This window comes from Corvus moneduloides, chromosome 4 (assembly GCF_009650955.1).
Source record: "Corvus moneduloides isolate bCorMon1 chromosome 4, bCorMon1.pri, whole genome shotgun sequence".
Taxonomy (NCBI): domain Eukaryota; kingdom Metazoa; phylum Chordata; class Aves; order Passeriformes; family Corvidae; genus Corvus; species Corvus moneduloides.
In genome coordinates, this window is record NC_045479.1 from 32,265,891 (window position 1) to 32,285,754 (window position 19,864).

The 19,864-nt window shown below is 36.9% G+C and overlaps 1 protein-coding gene across 1 annotated transcript; it reads left to right on the forward strand.

Annotated features, from left to right (window-relative positions):
• Window positions 1-2,101: 2,101 nt before the first annotated feature.
• Window positions 2,102-13,787, forward strand: C4H12orf50 (chromosome 4 C12orf50 homolog; the record flags this gene model as incomplete). The annotated part of the gene is made up of 11 exons (XM_032107004.1): window positions 2,102-2,234; window positions 4,295-4,459; window positions 5,674-5,751; window positions 5,849-5,962; window positions 7,230-7,349; window positions 8,583-8,690; window positions 9,974-10,081; window positions 10,305-10,499; window positions 11,948-12,037; window positions 12,595-12,686; window positions 13,288-13,787. Coding segments are annotated over 11 exons (1,266 nt in total), but the record flags the coding sequence as incomplete, so codon positions are not given.
• Between the last annotated feature and the right edge of the window lie 6,077 nt (window positions 13,788-19,864).

Below are 19,864 nucleotides of genomic sequence, written 5' to 3' on the forward strand. Positions count from 1 at the left end.
CCTGGGTCTATGGGTCCTGCCGGGAACCTCCTCCAGCGCCGGCTTCTCATGGGGTCACAGGCTACTTTGGGTGCATCCACCTGCTCTGGCGTGGGGCCCTCCGCAGGCTGCAGGTGCATCTCTGCCCGTCGGATCTTCGTGGGCTGCAGGGGCACAGCTGCCTCACCATGGCCTTCACCATGGGGTGCAGGAGACAGTCTCTGCCCCGGCGTCTGGAACACCTTCTCCTCCTCCTTCTTCCCTGACCTTGGTGTCCGAGGGTTCTTTCTCTCACACATATTCTCACTTCTCCCTCTGACTGTTGTTGCCCAGCAGGCTGTGGTATCATTGTGGTATCAAAGATTTGTTTTTAAGGCCACAGTTCCATCAGCAAGAAGTTGGATTTTACTTAAGCTTCACTAAATGAGTTTGTTCCATTTCACATTAAAAAGCACCAGAATGGGTGACTCTTTGAAACAATCTGATATTCTATATTTTACTTGGATGCAATAGAGAGAAAGGAAGATGTTCAGCCTGGGCAGGTTATGCAGCAGAATCATGCTGATGTCCCAAGCTGGAGGAGCAGTTGGCAACTGTTAACATGTAACATTCCATCCTGGCTAACAACTGCTCTCAGTTCAGTTCAACAGTTCAACCACATGGAGAAGGTACCACATGTTTCATTCAACAATTTTTTGTTTTAGCTACACTATCCACTGAGTTTTGTTTCATCTGAAGGTCTGGTATTTGGAAGAAAACTGCTTTCAGGATAAGATTATGATTTGCCTGACTGCTGATAGCTTTAATTCAAAGAAGTACTTACATTCCACCTGGTAAAAATCCAGGGATGGTTTTAGGGCTCTTGGTTATTCCATCCATTTTTAAGGGCTAGGGAGTTAGGTGTTAATGCCTGGGAGATGGGCTTTGTGTCTCAGGGGGTGGCCCAAGCGTACTGACTACAATCCAAAAGTTTTTGGAGATGCTGCTCCTAGATGTAGCTGTTAATGTCTGGAACTGAGAGAAATTTGCTTCCAAATATTCCAATATTTTCCAGTCTGGCCTTGTTTTCATTTAAGAAATTACTCAAAAACTTATTCAGAAATAACCCCCACCCTGGCATTTACAGTTCTCAGGTGGGAACTGAATCACATCCAGGATATAAACCCGAGTTTACACACTGAAGGTAAAGCTCATGAGCACTTGCCTCTTTGGAATTACAAGTTTATCATATGTTTGAGGAAGATACCCCAAGTTTTAAGGATAAGTGAATTGCATCATCAGAGATGATGCTAAAAACTGCGAACTCTGATAAGACAGAGATGCAGAACAATAATTTTATGTATGTCTAAGAGAACTGACTCGTTGTGGAAGTACTATCTCTGAAGTATTGTGCAGGCTTTTTAGCTGGTGGCACATTGATCAATAGAGAAAGAGCAGCAGTATGAGTACATATATGAGTAAAGAAACAAAAACAAATCCATGTAGACAGTCTATTATTCCCATTAGGTTTTTGTTTGTCATCTTTAAAAACAGCTGACAGGTGGTGTGAGCAGTGTAATAGCAGCTGTCTCAACATCAAGTCCCAATTTTTTTCAGTTTTTGTTGGGAATCTTTCTGGGTTTTCTTACAGTTTTCTGGTGTTTCTTACCCCATGTTTTCTCATAGATCTACGTCCTTTAATAGTAAGGCAATACTAATGCAAGATTTGCACTTGTACAGCACATTTTATTGGAGGTTGATCTGATTTTCCCATTGTACAGAAAAGGAAGCTCAGCCACGTCGGTTAAATGACTTAGGAGATTTTTTTTTCCTTTCCCATCAGCTCATGAACAGTCTGCAGTAAACTAAGTAGACTGTCTTACCCCTATTCTAATCTAGAAACAATTTTACATCACCAAACACCATTGACCTTACTCGATAACTTTAGAGCTGTCTAGAGCTTATGATAAACTTCAAGATAATTTGAGATGCTGTAAACTATAAGAATGTGGTCCCACAAAGTCTTGGTCATATGTTTACAGCAGTGTGAACTGTCATATATTCAATCCTATGTTCACACAGCATGTACTAATCCATTTATTCCACTTTGATTGTTGTATTTCCAACACTTGAAAACTGTTTTCTCCTGCAGCAAAACTACAGCAAATTCTCCTGTTTCTGGGAGACAGAGCCCGTAGGCTGTAGGAGGATAAGCTGTGACTTCTTTCACAGAAAACCCCGTAATATAAATGGACTTTATTTGCCACCTAGTAACAGTGAGTAAAAATATTTTCTCAACAATTTGTTCATTAGAGTAATGAAATAGACAAAAATGCCCTTCCAGTGCTTATGTAACATATAGTAAGGTCAGGAAATGCACCATGGTGAATCAATGAGGTATGATGTGCTATCCCAGTAAGTTCAAGGGCAAGAAAGGAATTTGAATAAGATTGCCACACAAATTGTTTTAGCTGTCATATTATGAAATGTCACACCTATTAGTGATATAAAAGATGAAGTCACATTTAGGTTGCTGAGATCCATAGAATAAAAATCTTGCTTAACTTGAATTTTTAATAGATTTAATCTCTCTAGTAGTTCAAATGGTTAGTATGCAGGTAATAATTTAAGAGAAATCAAAAGTAGTATGTGTGGTGGGAGGAGGAGGTTGGTAGGGACACCAGTATCTGTTGATAGAGCACAGCATATATGGATGAGATGCCCCTTGGAGAGATAACATCAGATTACAGTGCTGTTTGTGCAGATATATTTCTAGTTCATTGTTTTGAATAAAAATTTCGGGCTTGAACATTGGTTGCATTTTACTGAAGTACAGTAATAGTGTGTAAGGCAGCACTCTTATTTTGGAAAACCCCACCACTACAAGTTGGATCTTTTTTCTCATCCATTTCTAAGAGGAGCTCTTGACTGTCAGGCATCCTGGTAGACGGTTGGAACCCAGAACAGGATAAGGGTCCAGGGCAAAGAACCAAGACAGATGTCAGAAGCAGGAGTGAAGAGAGCAAGTCACCATGAAACCTGGTGTTCCTGAAGTTGCCGCAGAAAAACGTAGCCTGTCATACCTGGGCATGTGGAGCCTAACTAAGCACACAGGATCAAGGCAGGACCTCGAGTGCTCCATACTGCCTTTGGCATAGCTCCCACATACACAGACAGCACAGGCATGCTTTTGGCTGTGGTGCAAGTCAGAGGCTGTACCCAAGAGACACTGTGGGCAAGGGTATCCTGTGTAAGAGCAATTTCTGGCAATCACAACTAGAAAACAGACCAAACCCTTTCACTTTTTCCTGCGATATGGACAAATTCAAAGTCTCTGTGCTCCACAATAGCACTGCAAATACTAAACCTGCAATTTTTTCTAATACTTAAAAATCTTGTTAAACTAATTTAAGTTTGATTTGGCTTATTCTACCTGGAGCTAAAAGTAGCCTGTTCTGAACAGTGAAAAAGGCTCTATCACGTTAGAGTGTTATATCTTACACATCTCTTACATGAGATGCAACAAATCTGATCTGCAATCATGTTATGAGAAAGGGTTTAACATGATATACATGCTGCTCATAGGCAAGCAAGAGTTGTACAAGAATAAAAACAACTGGAATAATAGAAAAATGCCCAAACTTTCTTTTAGACTGGAAAATATATCAAACTTCAGTATTTTTAGTATTGGTTATTAATTCACAGAATACTATGGTTGCAAATCAGTCAGCTTGAATAATATAGATAGACTCACTATTTTTCATCATTTTTCTTTTCAGTCCATTGCATTTCCTGGCTCTTGGAATATGTTATCTCAGTATTAAAGTCATTTTGCTGAAAATATTATGTGTGGAGATAGATTCCTTAGGAAAATAATATATTTTCTGATTTGTTTTCTGATTAAGTGTATGATATTTTCATGAACTTCATATTCTTTCACAAATCTACATTTTGTACCTAGTTAAGGCAGTTGAGATTTAGTTTGATATACAAAAAGTCTTCAAATTTAAAATGAGCAATCCTGTGCTTAGCATTGCTAAATTCTTCAAAATGGATGCTGTAGCAAGTGATACAGCATGTTTGCAGCTTTTTAATATAGGGCAGTGATGAAAATGTTCTCTTTTCAAATTCTGTATTCAGCAGTGCCTGTGTCCATTCAGAGGAGCTGGTACCTGTGTTTCTCATACTTTCTGGAGTTGGGAGGTGCTCTCTCGCCAACCTCTGCACAAGATAATGCCTAATCCTGATAATGGTTTCAGAAGTATGCCTGCTGGTGTAAACCTGGATGTGATACTTTAGTTTCCTCCTAACAAAGTAAATCTAATGCTGTCTGCAGATGTCCCATTGAAACAGGATGTCCAAGGAGGCATTCTGCATCCAGCCCATCGTCAAGACTCACTCAGAAATCAAGAGAATGTTTTAGTGCCAATTCACCCTCCACTGATTATAAACCTCAGTGATGAAGAGGACGATGAAGAGGATGATGAAGAGGAAGACAACTGTAAACACTTTTTTATTTTATAAGCAAGTTGAATGGGTTTGCCAGCTCTTGCAATGTACTTCACAACTGATCTGTTATAATAACCATTGCATTTTTAGAAAAGAGTTGTTGACAAGTTTTTTGAAATAGTTTTCAGTTAATCTTTAAAATCTTGGAACTGGTAGTCACCAGATGTGAGCAAGGCAGTTATTTTCTAACTCCTGTAATCTAATTCAGATGGCCATCAAGAACTCTTCAAAACTGTGGGATGAAATGATAAGTTTAGGAGGTACTTTTCTTCTGGGGAAACATATTTTTGAACAAGGACTGTATGCACTTGTCAGTGAAGGTGAAGTCACAACTTTTTTACAAAAGATAGTTGTGTGACTTTAACTTAAGTAATTTTTTCAGCTGATTTACCAAACTCTGTAGGCAGTCATTTTTTAGAGAAAGTTATTCTTAAATCTAGTAAAGAGAATGATGCAAAACTCTCCATCAGTTGAATTGAATGTTTTTATATTTTTATATAGATATATAGATATATATATATATACACACATATATGTTAATACAGTTAAACCATTGATTGTATCTCACTTAGAGATAAGAGATTCATAGGGATGGAAAAAAATTACACATTCCTGGAGAGTGAAAAGGGAGAGAATGATCTACTTTTAGGCATGCACTCAACCAATTACTGTGCTGCCCCAAGCCACTTTTCACTTTCCCCCTGCCCACCAGGCTGGCTGGTAGAGCAGCCTGTTAGTGCTTCCTAACTTGGTTTCAGTCTGAGTATGCCACTTAAACAATAAAGAAAGTAGGGCTTTGCTAATCTCCATGGCCTTAACCAAGAGAGATCCAGAGCACTCACTTCACCAGCTCTTCCAGAAGATAGTAACTTTGGGCAGAGGTTTTGTGACAAGCACTCCCTGGTGACATGTTGAATCTGATCTCCTCGTGGGTATGAATGATGGATTATTTTGAAAATGAATATTGGAGGTGTTTTTGAATCCTTTTGAATCAACCAACATTTGCTTCTTAAAATGTGTTTTAACTGCAATTCCATTGCACTTTAAAATACCTAATATTAAGTGATCATTTTTCAGTCCAGAAGCCCAGGTTGCAGTCAGAAACAAAAATAACAGAAATGAAAGTCATTATCATATTTGATCATTAAGAATTATTGAAGGTCTTTGTATAGTTATCTTGTAATCTTTTACAAATATTTCCTACAGATGTTTCTAACTGGATGCCTAAGACTGTTACAGATATTGAAGAGGAAAGAGCAATAAGGGATATATGCTATAAATCTGGTAAATATGAAATTAGTCACTCTTTCCTTCAAAGCAGTGCTTCCAATACAGTAAACTCTAGGGTTGGTTTTTTTTTTCCCTCCTGGGGCATGTGTAGGAGAGTATTATGGGATTCAGAACCCTTACAAACACCAATCAACAAAATCCATGTCTTCACCATGGCAAGAGGAATTATTACCCTTGGAAGCTACTGAACAAAACTTGCAGAAAGGCAAGTATTTTGATTTCTTTGGACTGTATTTACCACTTCTGAAATTGCTGTAACAGGGAGAACCTATTACATAGTTTGCACTTCCTCTTCACTTTTTAAATGTAGTGAAAATAAAGTATTACAAGAAAACATATTTGAATTTATCAGCATATTACAAAAACACTGCATTCTTTTTTGCCATATATTTAGTCACACTTTTGGTGACAACCTGCATCAAATGTGGACAGAAAAGCTGGAAATGGGCTATTAACAGTGTGTACTTTCCTGACATACACAACACAGGTATTTCATATAATTTCATGATAAAGATTTATGTAGTCTAATTTTAACCATCCTAAGGTTAGGAATGTAGTTTAAATTTCTCATCTAGGCTCTTTAAGGTATGTGGAAAGAGACAGGAACTCCAATGATCCCCTATTTATTGAATCATCAGACAATGCCAAAGGGTGAGATGAGCCACTTTTCCAGAGGTGCTCCATGATCTCTGCTGGCTGTCTTGGGTGTCTTGATGTCAAAATGCAGTGATACATCAGACTTTTCTATAACTAAATTTAGATTAAGTAAATACCTCCTCAAAAAGAGTTCAATTTTGTTTTGGATTCTGGACTATCCAACATAATTAGGGTCAAAGGAATACAAATTTATAAATATTTACCCCAGTTCTTATGATTCTTAATTCATTATTCTCTTCTAATTTCTAAATTTGAAATGTTTGTTATTAAAATAGTTTTGATAAACTATTTCTAACATATACATAGATATATTAATCTATAGATGAGGGAATCAGTGACAAATGTATGAACACACCTTTTAAGAAGTGTCTTTATTTATCATTAGATACATTAAGAGAAAAGGATAGATATGTTTCCCCAAAACAGTTTTTCAATTGAGTTCTCTGAGGCTTCAGGTACTATGATGATATGCATCCTGAAAATGCCATAAATTCAGATAGGATTCATAAATATAATTCATGGATAGTGAGAAGCTCGTGAATAAGCAGGTAATTTATAGCTGGGTCTTTACTTTGAAGCTATCATCTTCTTTAGTCTATGAATTATGATATTTTCTTATAGAATATGAAAGTTAGACATCAGTTACTCTAGACAGGATCCAAATAACTAATAAAATAGAAAGAAGGTTATGAAATGAGAGGTTAAGAGAAATTGCACTAAACTAATTAATGGCTCATAGGGGTGGGAGGAAGAGAATGTCAGGGCCATTACCTGTGCTTACACACAGCTAAACATTCTTTCTTTTGCCTTTCCAGGTGACGGTAACACAATTCCTACAAGATTTACTAATACAAGAAAAGAAAAAGAGAGTACAGAAAGGAGACTAACGATAGAGAGTACTCCCAGAACAGATCATAAATCCTTTGACAATGGAGGTAATATACTGTAGCATCAGCTTCTCATTGCTGAACGTCGTGTGGTAAATAAAATAACTGAATATGCATGCATTAAACTTTACTATTTTGCTTTTGAGTTATTATATGTTATGTTTTAGACACTCTTTCTCATGCTGAACTATTAATTACAACAATCAAACTCATTGTTTATGATTATATATTATGCTTATTTTAGGATTGTACTGAAAATATCCTTTATGCAGATTACAGTTGATTTTGGGAAAGAAAGGGATTTGTGGAGTTATGAAAAAGCAAGTGTAGAGATGCAGACAAATTGGTTAGAGCCTGGTGCTAGCAATGCCGAGGTCGTGGGTTTGATCCCTGTATGGACCATTCATTTTAGAGCTGGACTTGATGATCCTTGTGAGTCCCTTCCAACTCAGAATATTCTGTGACTGTGATTCTGTGATTCAAATTAAAATGCTTTCAAAACCGGTTACTTTTGTGAGACTATCCATAGTTAAGATGAATAAGCTTTGTATTTTTCAGTTATCCTATAGAAATATAACAACACTGCAATCCTGCAGCTTGTGTAACAGGATCTGATCCCTCTGCATAAACTTGCTTGACCTTAATGAAGACACAGTGTTTTGACCAATTGAGTTCAGTATTGAATCATGTCATTAAAGTTGAAGAATGCTCCATTCTCCTTGACTTTACTTAATACTTAGTTGTATTCAATCCTTTTTTCTTCATAAATATTTATGAATGATAAAAATAGTATTAATTGTAGTATTCTCTTTTCCCCCTTAGTTTGTCAATGCAAAATAGTGCAGTACCATGCAAGGGCTGCTTGCTCTAGCTTGGAGCAAACTGGTGTGGGTCTTCTAGCTCCAGAACTGTATTGCACAGTGGAAATGTATCTTACATTCTACATCTTTTCCTGTGACCTTTATGTATAAAAGTATCTTTCTTTTTAGATATTCTTTATGTCTGTATAAACAGTTACCACAATTCAATAATTAAGTCTCTGTTCACAATAATATGTATTCAAAGCTTTTAACAGACTATTTAACAACTCTTTTTAACAGACTATTTTCTCTAATTTTTGTGGGCCTTGTTGAGTCAGCTATTTGGTTTCATTGTCTTCATTGTATTTTTTCACCCACTTCAGCTAAAAAGATGTCATATAAAAAGCAGGCTGTTTGCATTGCTCACCTTTCTCAGGGTGCTCTTGAGTATAGATAACTTTGTGAGACTCCTTTCCTACAGGAAGTGGTGGTTCTGTGATGCAGAGGAACATATTTGTTGATAGGAACAGATTTGAGGCGCAACCTTGGGAAAAAGAACGAATTACATCAAAGTATGCCAATGTGAAAGGTACTTCATTATTATTTGTTTCCAGATTTTTAGATTAGATTACTTTTGTTCCTCTGCAAGTGTGGTGAACATTATGTATTTTGTTTAAAACCAATCTGAAGTGAAATTTCCATTCACAGCTTGATTTCTTTCACTGCAAGATGACAGCAGTTGTTATATGTTGTGATTTAATTCTGCTTCTTTCTGCCAGTTTACATCCTCTGATAGATTCAATGTGGGCTTTAGTAACTCCCTGAGTTACTAAAGTCTTTGATGCCCACATGTCAGATCATGTTGAGTGCTGTGCACTTTCCGCTTCCGCCAAGTAAAACAGATTTGATTGTAGGTGGTATCTCACAGAACATAGGACTTAATAAAACCAGTAAAAAAAACAGTTAAGGAAAGAACATAACACTTGGGATAAAGTGTGTTTATTAAAAACTAGTCACATACAGCAAATTAAAATACCTACACTGAAGTACCTTGATGATAAGTTTCATCCTTTTCACAAGAGAATTCTAGAATATATTTGTCAATGCAGAAAATGTTATTTTAAGTAGATTGTTATCCAGTTATTTCTTTGCAGTTTTAGAGTAAAAAGGAAAGAAAGGACATTTTTTTGTCTTTACCCCATAAACTGAAGCAGAAGTAGAGAATTTCTGCCACACTTTGGCTGGAAATGAGAGGAGCCAAAAATGCTTATTTACATTAGCAGGAGAAAAGGAAGAATGAAGCCACATCTTCCTGAAGATAGCAGGGGACAGTAGAAGAGCACCGTGGTTACTTTACAATGCAACTTTCCCTGTGAAGTTCTGTTTGTAGTTTGAAGGGGGTTTACCTGTGCAGCCAGTGCTGTTGCAAATTTATCTTCATCATTTGTAGTATTTTGTTATGCTCATGCACTGCCCATGTCCAGGATGTATCCAGATGCTACAGGCAGAAGTCATTCACAGTTCAGCCAGGCATCCTTTGGAGTGCATAGATTGGTCTCCATAGGCTCAACCATGGGTGTTCCAGAGGTCGACCCCTATGCAGTGTAGAGAAAGGATGATCTGATTTTTGCATTTAGAGTTAATTTTTTAGTTGGCTTTCAAGATATCTTCTGCTGGAGGAAATACAGACATTTTTGCTTTCCTTCTGAGGAATGACGCTTTTGGAATAATTAACATGTGAAACCATGTTGCACCCAAAGGGGCCTATATATAAAGTAGGAGATTATGTTTTCAAAACACCACAACATTTTTGGATATGAACATTTTTTGTGCTTTCAAAAAAAGTGAATATGTATTATTTTAAACCCTCAGAAACAAACCACATTGAACTGGTAAAGAGCCACCACTGTAAGGAAGTTAAGAAAAATAAAAGGATTTCTGAGGAACGAAGAAATTCAGCTAATGCACTAACCGGCAAAGGTATTTTCAAAAAATCTTATTCATTTCTATTTACTAAACTGTGAGATGATTTAGCACTATCTAGTAAATTTCTGTTCTTAGTGTCAAATACGGACAGCCCATACGTGGATTGGACTATTTACAAAGAACGTTTTTAAAACCTTGTTGTCCAGCATCCAGTTGCCTGCACTATGTGAAATTTTGAATAATAGCACAACCTTTTTGGTTGTATTTTCACTTTTAGGAATGTACACTTTGGACCCCAAAGTAAAACCAAGTTACCAACAAAAGGTAAATAAGTATGATGAGACTGCTTCTACCAGTCCGTATGGGAGAGAAACTGGAAGATACGCTCATTTAAATTCTCCAGAACCTCGACGATCAGCATATGTAGTCTACCGGACTGTCACTCAAAAACCGAAATTCAATGGACCTACTGGTGGGTTCCTACTTACACAGAATTCTTAAAATGCCTGTCTATATTGTGCTGGATTCAACTGGCTCCCTGCAGGTGAATAATAAGTTATTTATGCCTAAATACAGGCATGGGTAAATTTGATCAAGCATAGTTTTCACAATTAGATTTCAGCTGTATCCATAGACAGAAACGTAAAATTTTATAAAGCTTTACAATTTTTCAGACAGAATATTCATGAACAATAGTTGAGCCGTCTTTACCGCAGGAATTCATGGTTGCAATGAAGTGCTGATGTGCACAAATATAATGATCCCCACTTTTTACAGCATATCTTATATGACTTATTATTTTCAAATATTTAATAAACCTTGAAAACTCCACCTTTAAGCTCTTATTTCATTCTAACTACTTATAGTAGAAATATTTTTTGCAGTAGAATTTCAGTTGTGTCTCAAGAAATGTTTCTTGTTCAACCTCATTTTTCCTAGTAGGTTATGAACTAGGAAAATTCATAACCTTTTTGCAGGATATATTTCCATAATTGGGATTTCACTGGAGTTTTCATTGTTATGGGTTTGTATTTATTTTTGTTATTTAGAATTGGTTTTTGTCTTGAATAAACAAGGGTTTGGGTCTTATTCACACTTCTGTTATCAATTTAAATGCAGTGTAAACCTTTGTGTTTAACATTAGTATTATTTTTTTCAAATTAATTATGTTGGACAGAGGACTGAATCTATTCTTTCTGCTGTTCATAAAGGATGACACTTTCCTTCATCTTACTCTACTGTCCGCTTGATGGTACATGCTATGTCATTAATTTGACAAGAAACCTACAAGTGGGATTCTGAGTCTTGCATCTTTCTGACAATCTGCTTCAGATTTATTGCATCTTTTGCTTTATTTTTATCTTGCTAATATATATAGCCTCACCCAATCTAGTACCTCATTTGGAGTTTATTTGAATTTTCACTTTTGTGTCCATGGTTTCTCTGCATAATTGTTTTTTTTTCATTTGTCACTTTGTCAACAGATTTAGTGGTAAATAATTTAAATAATCAGAAGTGTTAAGAAAGTGATTTTTATCTTGCCAGTTTCAGTCATCTCTCTTAAGATGGGTTGATCCTGCATTTTGAGGCGCCTCCCTGTCTTAGTTTCTAATAACAGGGACCTATTCCAGGCATAGTAATGCCTACTTTAAAGCGAATAAAGGTAAGTGAAACAAATTCCAATGTCAGTGCTTTGTCATGAGGACAAAGAGTTGTGTCTTTTTTCTTTTTCCTTTGAACTTTTGCTTTCATTAAATGTGAACAAGCTGGTATAGAGATTATAGAGAGAATATTCTTTATGGAAGAATACATTTTATTAAATTTCCAGGTTAAAACAGGGTAGGTCATTTTTGAAAAAAAGGGAATCAGCATTTTTGTTGTAAGAACAATCATTAACATTTTTGCTGCCTTTCTTTCCAGCAGTACCTGAGTCTTATGGTCAGAAAGGCTCCAAACAAAAGAATCAGCCTGACACCAATAGGAGATTTTGGACACCAACAGAAAACTATGGTAATATTTACACATTGTGTATAAGCTGAAAATTTTGGGATTATTATGAAATTAATTATCTGAATTAATTGCATTAAGATGGAGTTAAAAGAAGAATATTAATAATATTAATTTTAAATCAAACTTTTTAGAAAATGGTTTGTGATGAATCAGCATATTCTGAGGCACAATCAACTGTCTAGGACAAAAACACGATATAGCCTTGTATACAGGGCTTTCACAAGCAGGGATAAAACAGAAGCTATTGATGCCTTTGGAAAGGTCTTCAGCCCAGGAGCATTCCCTTTGTTAAAAACAAGGATGTCCATAGCAGAATCTCCTCGTTCGGAAGTCCCCACGACCCTCACAGAAATGCTGCAGTATTACAAATTTTCTCTAAAGTTCTAGAGGGAGTCTGCCTGTAATACTAGCTTGTGTTTCAGAGGTGATGTCTAACTCATCTGATGCATTCATTGAAACTTCAGCCAGTGTAATATTTAATTCACATATCAGACTAAGGGAGTGTTTCCTGAAATTGTGGCTGAAATTAAGAAACAGTGTGTATGTTTTTCCTACAGGCAAATATACTTCAGGATCTTCTAATTCACCAACTTGGAGGAAAAGAAATCCACGAGCAAAATCGTTCTCTAAATTTAAAACAACCACTCAGGTAACTGATAGAAATGGTTACAATTCAGCCTTTTTAGGAAAATTGGCATGTCTCTGCCCACCTAGAAAATGTAAAAGTGCTTATAAAACTTTCTCAGTCAAAACCTGCAAGATTCTGATTAATGCTGAGTAGCTGAAAGAGCAGTTATTAGTTTTATTTGTTTGCAGACATGTACCTTTGCCTGCATAACTAACCTGTGACTTCTAATTTTTTTACAATAATACTTATGTGAAAGCAATATGTGTACCTGCCTTTAAAGTAAGGTGCTACAAAAGGCAGGTTTTGGTTTCTAGCACCAGACGAACACAGTAGAGATCATATGAGTTTGATCTATTTGTTTCTCTGCTGTATTGTTCATGAAGCTTCAGAAAAGACTGGACAATAACTAGCCAAGGTCTGAATTCATGAAAGGACTCAGGCTACAAAACATTTGCAAGATACTCTAAAGACCATTCATGCATTTTACGGCTGTCTTGAAAGCTGAGATTAGAACCTCTATCTCATGTTTCATGTTGAAATTTTACTTCTTAAAATGTTTCTGAAAGTTCATGTAGTTTTACTCTAAGAAATTATGCACAGAATTTTGTATCTATTTTGACAGCAGAGTAAAGAAGACACGGAAGTGAATAGAAAAGGAGAAAAAGAAACATCTAAAGGGAAATAAGAAAATTATCAACTGGAATATCCAAAGACAAGGAAACTGCACATTCCAAAAAGAAGGTGCGGGAAGGACATACACTACAGTGTTTCAAAACTGGTTAAAACTTCTTAAAAGTATGCTCTGCATGGTCACATATAAAGATCTATATTCACTAAATTTAATCTACTATAAAAATTTGGCAATTGAAGTTATTTTTACAGACTACGGCTCTACACCACAAGACTGATAGTAATAGTACATAGAGAAAAAAATCCCTAAGTAGAGTCTTCCCCTATTTTATTTGACAGATGTTTAAGGCATAATTCCTAATACGAATAAATACTATTAGTTATACTTAGCAGTTTCAGAGGACTTTTAATGTAAACAGCAATAGTGTAATGCATTCTAGAATGTAGTTTTCTGTACAAAAGCCAGATTCCTAGATGGTTTAGCTGTTTTGCCAGATGTTTGGGGACTCAGTCTGAATTTGATCTTGAGATTTTGCAATTTTAGCAGAGCAGCAGAACTGTGTTATGAACTAAATGAACTTCACAAGGAAATTCTCACAATTAGCTGAGATATGTATTTACATGCATTTTAAACTAAAATGTGAAGAGTTGTATAATGACTGAGAGGAAGACTGATAAGAAGGATACTTCAATATTATGTTCTGGGGAAAAAAACCTCATACTGAAGTGTTACATATACATGATTTCGTATCTTTGTCTCAGATGTTTTTTCAGTTGTTTTGCATTTACCTGACCTTTGGTCATTCTTACAACATAATCAGCTTTTGAAGAGAGCCCTTCAAACTTATTTCTGTAACACTAGGATCCAATAATTATCTTGGTGACACCTGTAACTGTGAGCATTTTTCCACCTTGGAGCCTTTTTTTCTGTGACTGCTTATAACATGAGGCTGGATCAGATACATTCCAGGATACTTCTACCTGAAATTATTCTATTATTCTATGAGAAACATAGTCATACATTTCTCTGCCCTACTTTGTTGACATGATTTCAATAGTGCTGTAATTTTTATTTTCTTTTGAAATTTAATTTTTAATCATTCAAGTTAGAAAATGATGTACTGATTATAGACATTTGCAGTTATGTATCACTTTTCTTAACCAAGAGAAGAATAGAGAAACCTAGAGGATCTGGTTTAGCTAAGTGAAAATGTACAAAACTAGAAGCATCATTTTAAAATCAAAGACTAGCTGTGTTGGAAATATTCCCCCAGCTCTAATTAGACATTGGTGTTTCAAATTCTAGCACATGATGCCTTGCAGCAACATTTCACGTGTTGCCTGCCTGAAGCAATTTAAAATCTCAGTTCAGAAGGCTGTTGTATCAAGTTATTTTTAAATATCTTGATAAAGGCTTTTAATTCACTTTTTTTCCCATAAAAGAAATATAAATTTTACATATGCTATTTGTCCAATGTCTCCACAATTTAGAGTATTAAATTTAATAAGACCGTAAATGGGCATGGGCAAATGCTGTTACTCTGGTCTGATTCTAGCATTCCGTTATGTGTAAGTGCAGGCTGTTCTGTGCTGTATGTGCTGCCTGCTGGTTTGTGCCACACAGATCCCTTACCACAGGAGAAAATCAGCCAGCTCCTTGGAATAGTGGCAGCTCCTGCTTGGTACAGGTGATTACACTCCCTGCCTGGCCTCACCTTTATTTACAGTGCAGCAAGTTCTCAGGTGGACATCCTTTCTGTTTGACAGTAGAAATGAGGAATATAGTTGGCTTCTTTGGGAAAATCTTGCAAGAGTTCCAGTGACCAAAATGGGGTAGCGTTCCCGTGGATGGAATCTGCAGGGTGTGCTGGGCTGTGGTCAAAGGCCCGTTCAGCTTGGGGCTCCCAGCATCTGAAGGGTCGTATGATTATCATACTATCTTCCTTTTACTGTGGTGTCAAAAAATCAGTCTTAAGAGGTCCTTTATAGAATCTGAGCACTTTTTGACAGGGATCATGAAGAACAAGGCACCTCCTGATACAATTTAACCCACCTCCCCACCCTGAAGAAGCAACCCAACAAACCAAAGCCAAAAGAAAATTATTTTCTAGCATCTTAAGATGAGAATATCCCAGCAGATCATTGGGCTAAGTGTCAGGCTCAGCTCAAGGGAAAGACAAGGAAAGCAGGGGGAAAAGGACGTGGCCATGAGAGTAATACTGGGCTGATCCTCAAATGTTGTGGAATCACAGCTTCAATACATTATCTCTTTTCCCTGGAGCTTCTTGTAGAGAAATTACAAATACTGTTCTTTTAGTCATCACTTACTCAACCCAGGAATTCACAGATACCAAAAACATACCTCAACATTGCACATTAATATATGACTCAACAAGATATTTACAGTGCCTGTAAGGTGTTAACTGCTCTTGACAGAAATCAGAGGAACATAAAGGGATCAAGTGCTTTATGTGATCAAATCCTTAATTAAGATTTCTGTTTCACAGCTTCAGACACTAAGATTCTTAAAAGAATAAAAATACCTGTTTGTTTTCCAGATCACAGACAATTTCCCTGTTACACTTTTTTATCTTGCCTAGTTGTGTCTCTCATTAAAGCCCCAGAGAGGGACCCAAGGAAACTGAGACTATGCAGCCTTCATGCAGTAAGGCCCTAAAGATTGATTGCATTTCTGTACTTTCACATAACCACTGCATGACAGAGCCCCCCACTGATTTACACTTACAGTAGTTGAAAATAAGCCCTGAGATAGTGAGCTAAAGATAAGAGGCAGAAGGCCACTGAAGCAGAGTTGAACTTGCCCTGGAATTAAGTATGCATGGCCATAATCTGCTGCTGATTTGGAAGGCCCAGGGGAAATAAGTGATATGTTGCTTTCACCCTATACATGTTAAAATATGCTAATGTTTTTCCAGATGGTACTTCTAAAAGCACATCAGACATCTCATCTAGGTGAATCATATTCCTTAGTAAACAATAACAGTGCTACCACCGGTATTTTGACAAAAGTTTGCAAAGCTTCCAGTCTGAGATCCTGCATTCTTTAGCAAACCTATATGGCTAAATTAAAACCATTAACTCCCAGCATCTCAGCAGAACTGATATTTTAAATAAGCTGTTTATTAATTAAGGTAGGAAATTCCATCTCAAGTTAGCATCTGAACAAGAAAAACATTGGTTGTTGTAAAATAAAAATGCAGCAGAATGTCCCTGGGAATTGTAGACATTGTTTAAAAAAAGAAAGATTTTGACAATTTTCCCCTAATAAAGATATTTTTTCTGATAAAAGCTTCCTTGTACAGCAATACATTTTGTAAATATATAAATTTATTTAAAACCCCGAAACCGAGTCTGTCAATTATTTAACTGCCTGTTGCCACCAGGGGGCGGTGCAGTCCCAGGAATGGGTTTGAACAACGCCCAGCAGGACCCTTCCCTCGCGCGCGCTTCATTCCCGCTCTCCGGAGTGAAAGCCTCTCCACGGTGTTCCGCAAAGGCTTTGCGTTCAGGCGAAAGGCCACAAGAGTCTTGTTATGGCCAGCTCGGGGGAGAAGTACAATGACCTATAGTCAAAATTTCTAAATAGCAATTTTTTTTTCTCATGAAACAGTGTGGTGATATAACCCTACTTCTCTCTCATTCTACACGCTTTCCAGAAGGCGTTTTCTATTATCTCCTGTTCTGGACACTTCTCACCACAACTTCTTATCAGGGGAACTGAGAAGTCTTTGAAAAGAGATATTCCCAGACTGAGAGTCTCCTTTAATCTTTCCAGTCTGGAAACATTTTAGATGCTTTTAAATGTCTTTGCTTTTAATATTCTGGGGTTTTTTACAGGTGGTAATAATGATAGAAACATGCTATTGTGGTATGTAATGTACCTGAGAGTAGAACTACTATGCTTAAAATCCTGCTCCCTCTTTCTTTTTTTTTTTTCCTAAGGAAAAGGCTATTGGTAAGACTAAATATTAAATTGACAGGGCCATCTGAGAAGGTAAGGTGAACATCCAAGACTCCTTAGTTGGTTTAAGAACATACACAAAAAGACACATTTGGGGGTTTTCTGGCACATTTTGCTTGCCCTGGGTAAAAGTAATGTCTTCAAAGATTGGTATCCTTGTTGTTGCTGTTCATCCATGATCGTAGAATCATGAAGGTTGTAAAAGACCACCAAGATCATTGAGTCCAAGTTTTATTAATGAATTTCTGATCTAAGGATAGAATGTGCTTCTTACTTCTTCACAACTCATTCTGCGCCCCAGGATGATCTTCAGGGCAGCTTTTGAAGATTATAGTGCCTCACTCTGCACCAAGCACAACATTACCTAACATGACCCACAGTAATCCTTATGACTTCCACACAATTACTGATATTCTTAAATTCAAGTGTATTTTGATTGATCACAACAGAGTGGCTTCCAAGCTTTTCACTGCAATATGCGTTGCAGCCTGCCAAATTGATATTGCTCTTGGAGATGGATGAGGACGTGAAATGCTTCAAGACTAACTTTGGAAGCAAAATTTGCAAACTGGACAAATATAGTAGAGAATTGTAGGAGGAAAAATAAATTATGGAAATGCAACAATCAGTTGAAAGTTATATAAAACATTGTTTGCACCAGCTCTTTCAGTTGTCCGGTGCCAATCAAAACCTTTGTTCTGTTTGGCATTGGGAGCACCTGATGATGAAGGAAGAGGGAAGTCTTAAATAGTTTGTGCTCCTAAGTACCAGACCATTAACATTCAGAAATTAAATACTTGTTTTGAGGGATTATTATTTTTATTCCATTATGTTTACATTTGTAGGTCTTTCTCATAGGCCAAAACACATGTCAGCAAGAGTAGTGCCAGTACAGTTTGGATGAATGGACTGCTGAACTGCACACTGATACTGCCAGCTGTCAAGAGAAGTCTTGGGTCTGTTAAAAAATAAAACTGAATTGTGTGGAGCTGTATTTTTGTGTGCAATATAAGGAATTGAAAAATATTATACTCAAAATATTTTGTAAATTACTTAAAACTGGATCCTTGGGAGAGGGAATTGTTTAACATTTTGTGAAATGACAATGATATATTTCATCGTGAAAATGCCACACGACAGTGGCACTGAGGTTCCTGGTACACTAACAGTAAAATATGTTTCAAGTCTGGAACCTGGCAGATGTTTAGCATTTCTTAACTTCAGGCCACAGATACCTGCTGTTTGATTTAAGGCACTAGAAAAACTACCAGCATGGCTTGAACTGAAGTTGCTATAGAATAAAGAGCCACAATAGATGAACTCTTTTGATTTACTATTGTTTTATTTGCCCTAGAGTGCACTGCACTATTTTAAAGTGACACACCTCTGGGCTTCACAGCAGACTCTCCTCCCTTATTCTATCATGAGTGAACCAACATTTCGTTTGCTGGAAAAAGCTGTTTTAAAGCCATTATTTTAAAGTCCCTAGGATGGTACATACTATCTCTACTTAAAAGCCAAGGAATAGCAGTACCTAAGATTTATTTTAATAGACTATCAACCACTTTTATTAGATTACATAGTGGAAATAGGTTTTTGCTTACCAGATGATATCATTCTTCTCTGAAGAATTTGAGATGTATCTCTCAACAGAACTGGTCTTGAGAAAACCCTCTCTTTCCTATGTAAACTTCCGGCAGGTGGTAGCAAAGAGCTAATATCCTGAAAATATTTCTTCCTGATGGTGTGTGTATATATATATATATATGTATGCATGTATTTTTTTAAAGTGTATGCAGGAGCCACTGAAATTTGTTGATAGAGATAGATTTAAACTATCTTGGAAGGGAGAAAGAGAAAGCCATTCTTTCCAGGTATGAGCAATGAGATGGTGTGTCAGAACTTGAGGAAACATCTTGTAGTGGGATACCTCAATCTGCTTCAGGAGGTGTTGGCTACAATGTAGCACACCTGATATGTTTATACAATAATGCAGGTGGCATGAAGAAAAAAAACAGGATGAGCTCAAAGCTTTGGCCCAGTCCCAGAGATTTGATATCATTGGCATAATTGAAACCTGGTGGGATAAGTCCTGTGACTGAAGCGCCCTGTTGGATGGTTAAAGGCTCTTCAGGAGGGATAGGCAGGGCAGAAGAGGTGTGGGGTGGCCTTGTATGTAATAGAAGGGATAGAATCTATGGAGCTCACAGTTGGCAGTGGCACAATTAAGAGACTCTGGGTAAGGATCAAGGGACAAACAAATAATACAGATGTCACTGTGGGAGTCTGCCTAAAACTAGCCCCATGACTTTGTCATTGTTCAACCGAGATGCTTTTCAGGAGTAACTGTTCAGAATGGTGGCCCAGTGCTTGCACACTTTGGTTCCCCTTGGATTATGGTCTAAGGTCTCTGTGTCTCATTTCCTTTATGAAGAGGAGCATGCTAAATTAAAAATGAAGGCTATTGTGTGATCAACTCATACTAGTGAAATCCTGAACAATTCAACTTGAGGAGATTTAGGATTTTCTGCCTTTCTACAAGCCCAGTGTTATTGGATCTAGAGCTCCCAGATCACAGGAAATGTTG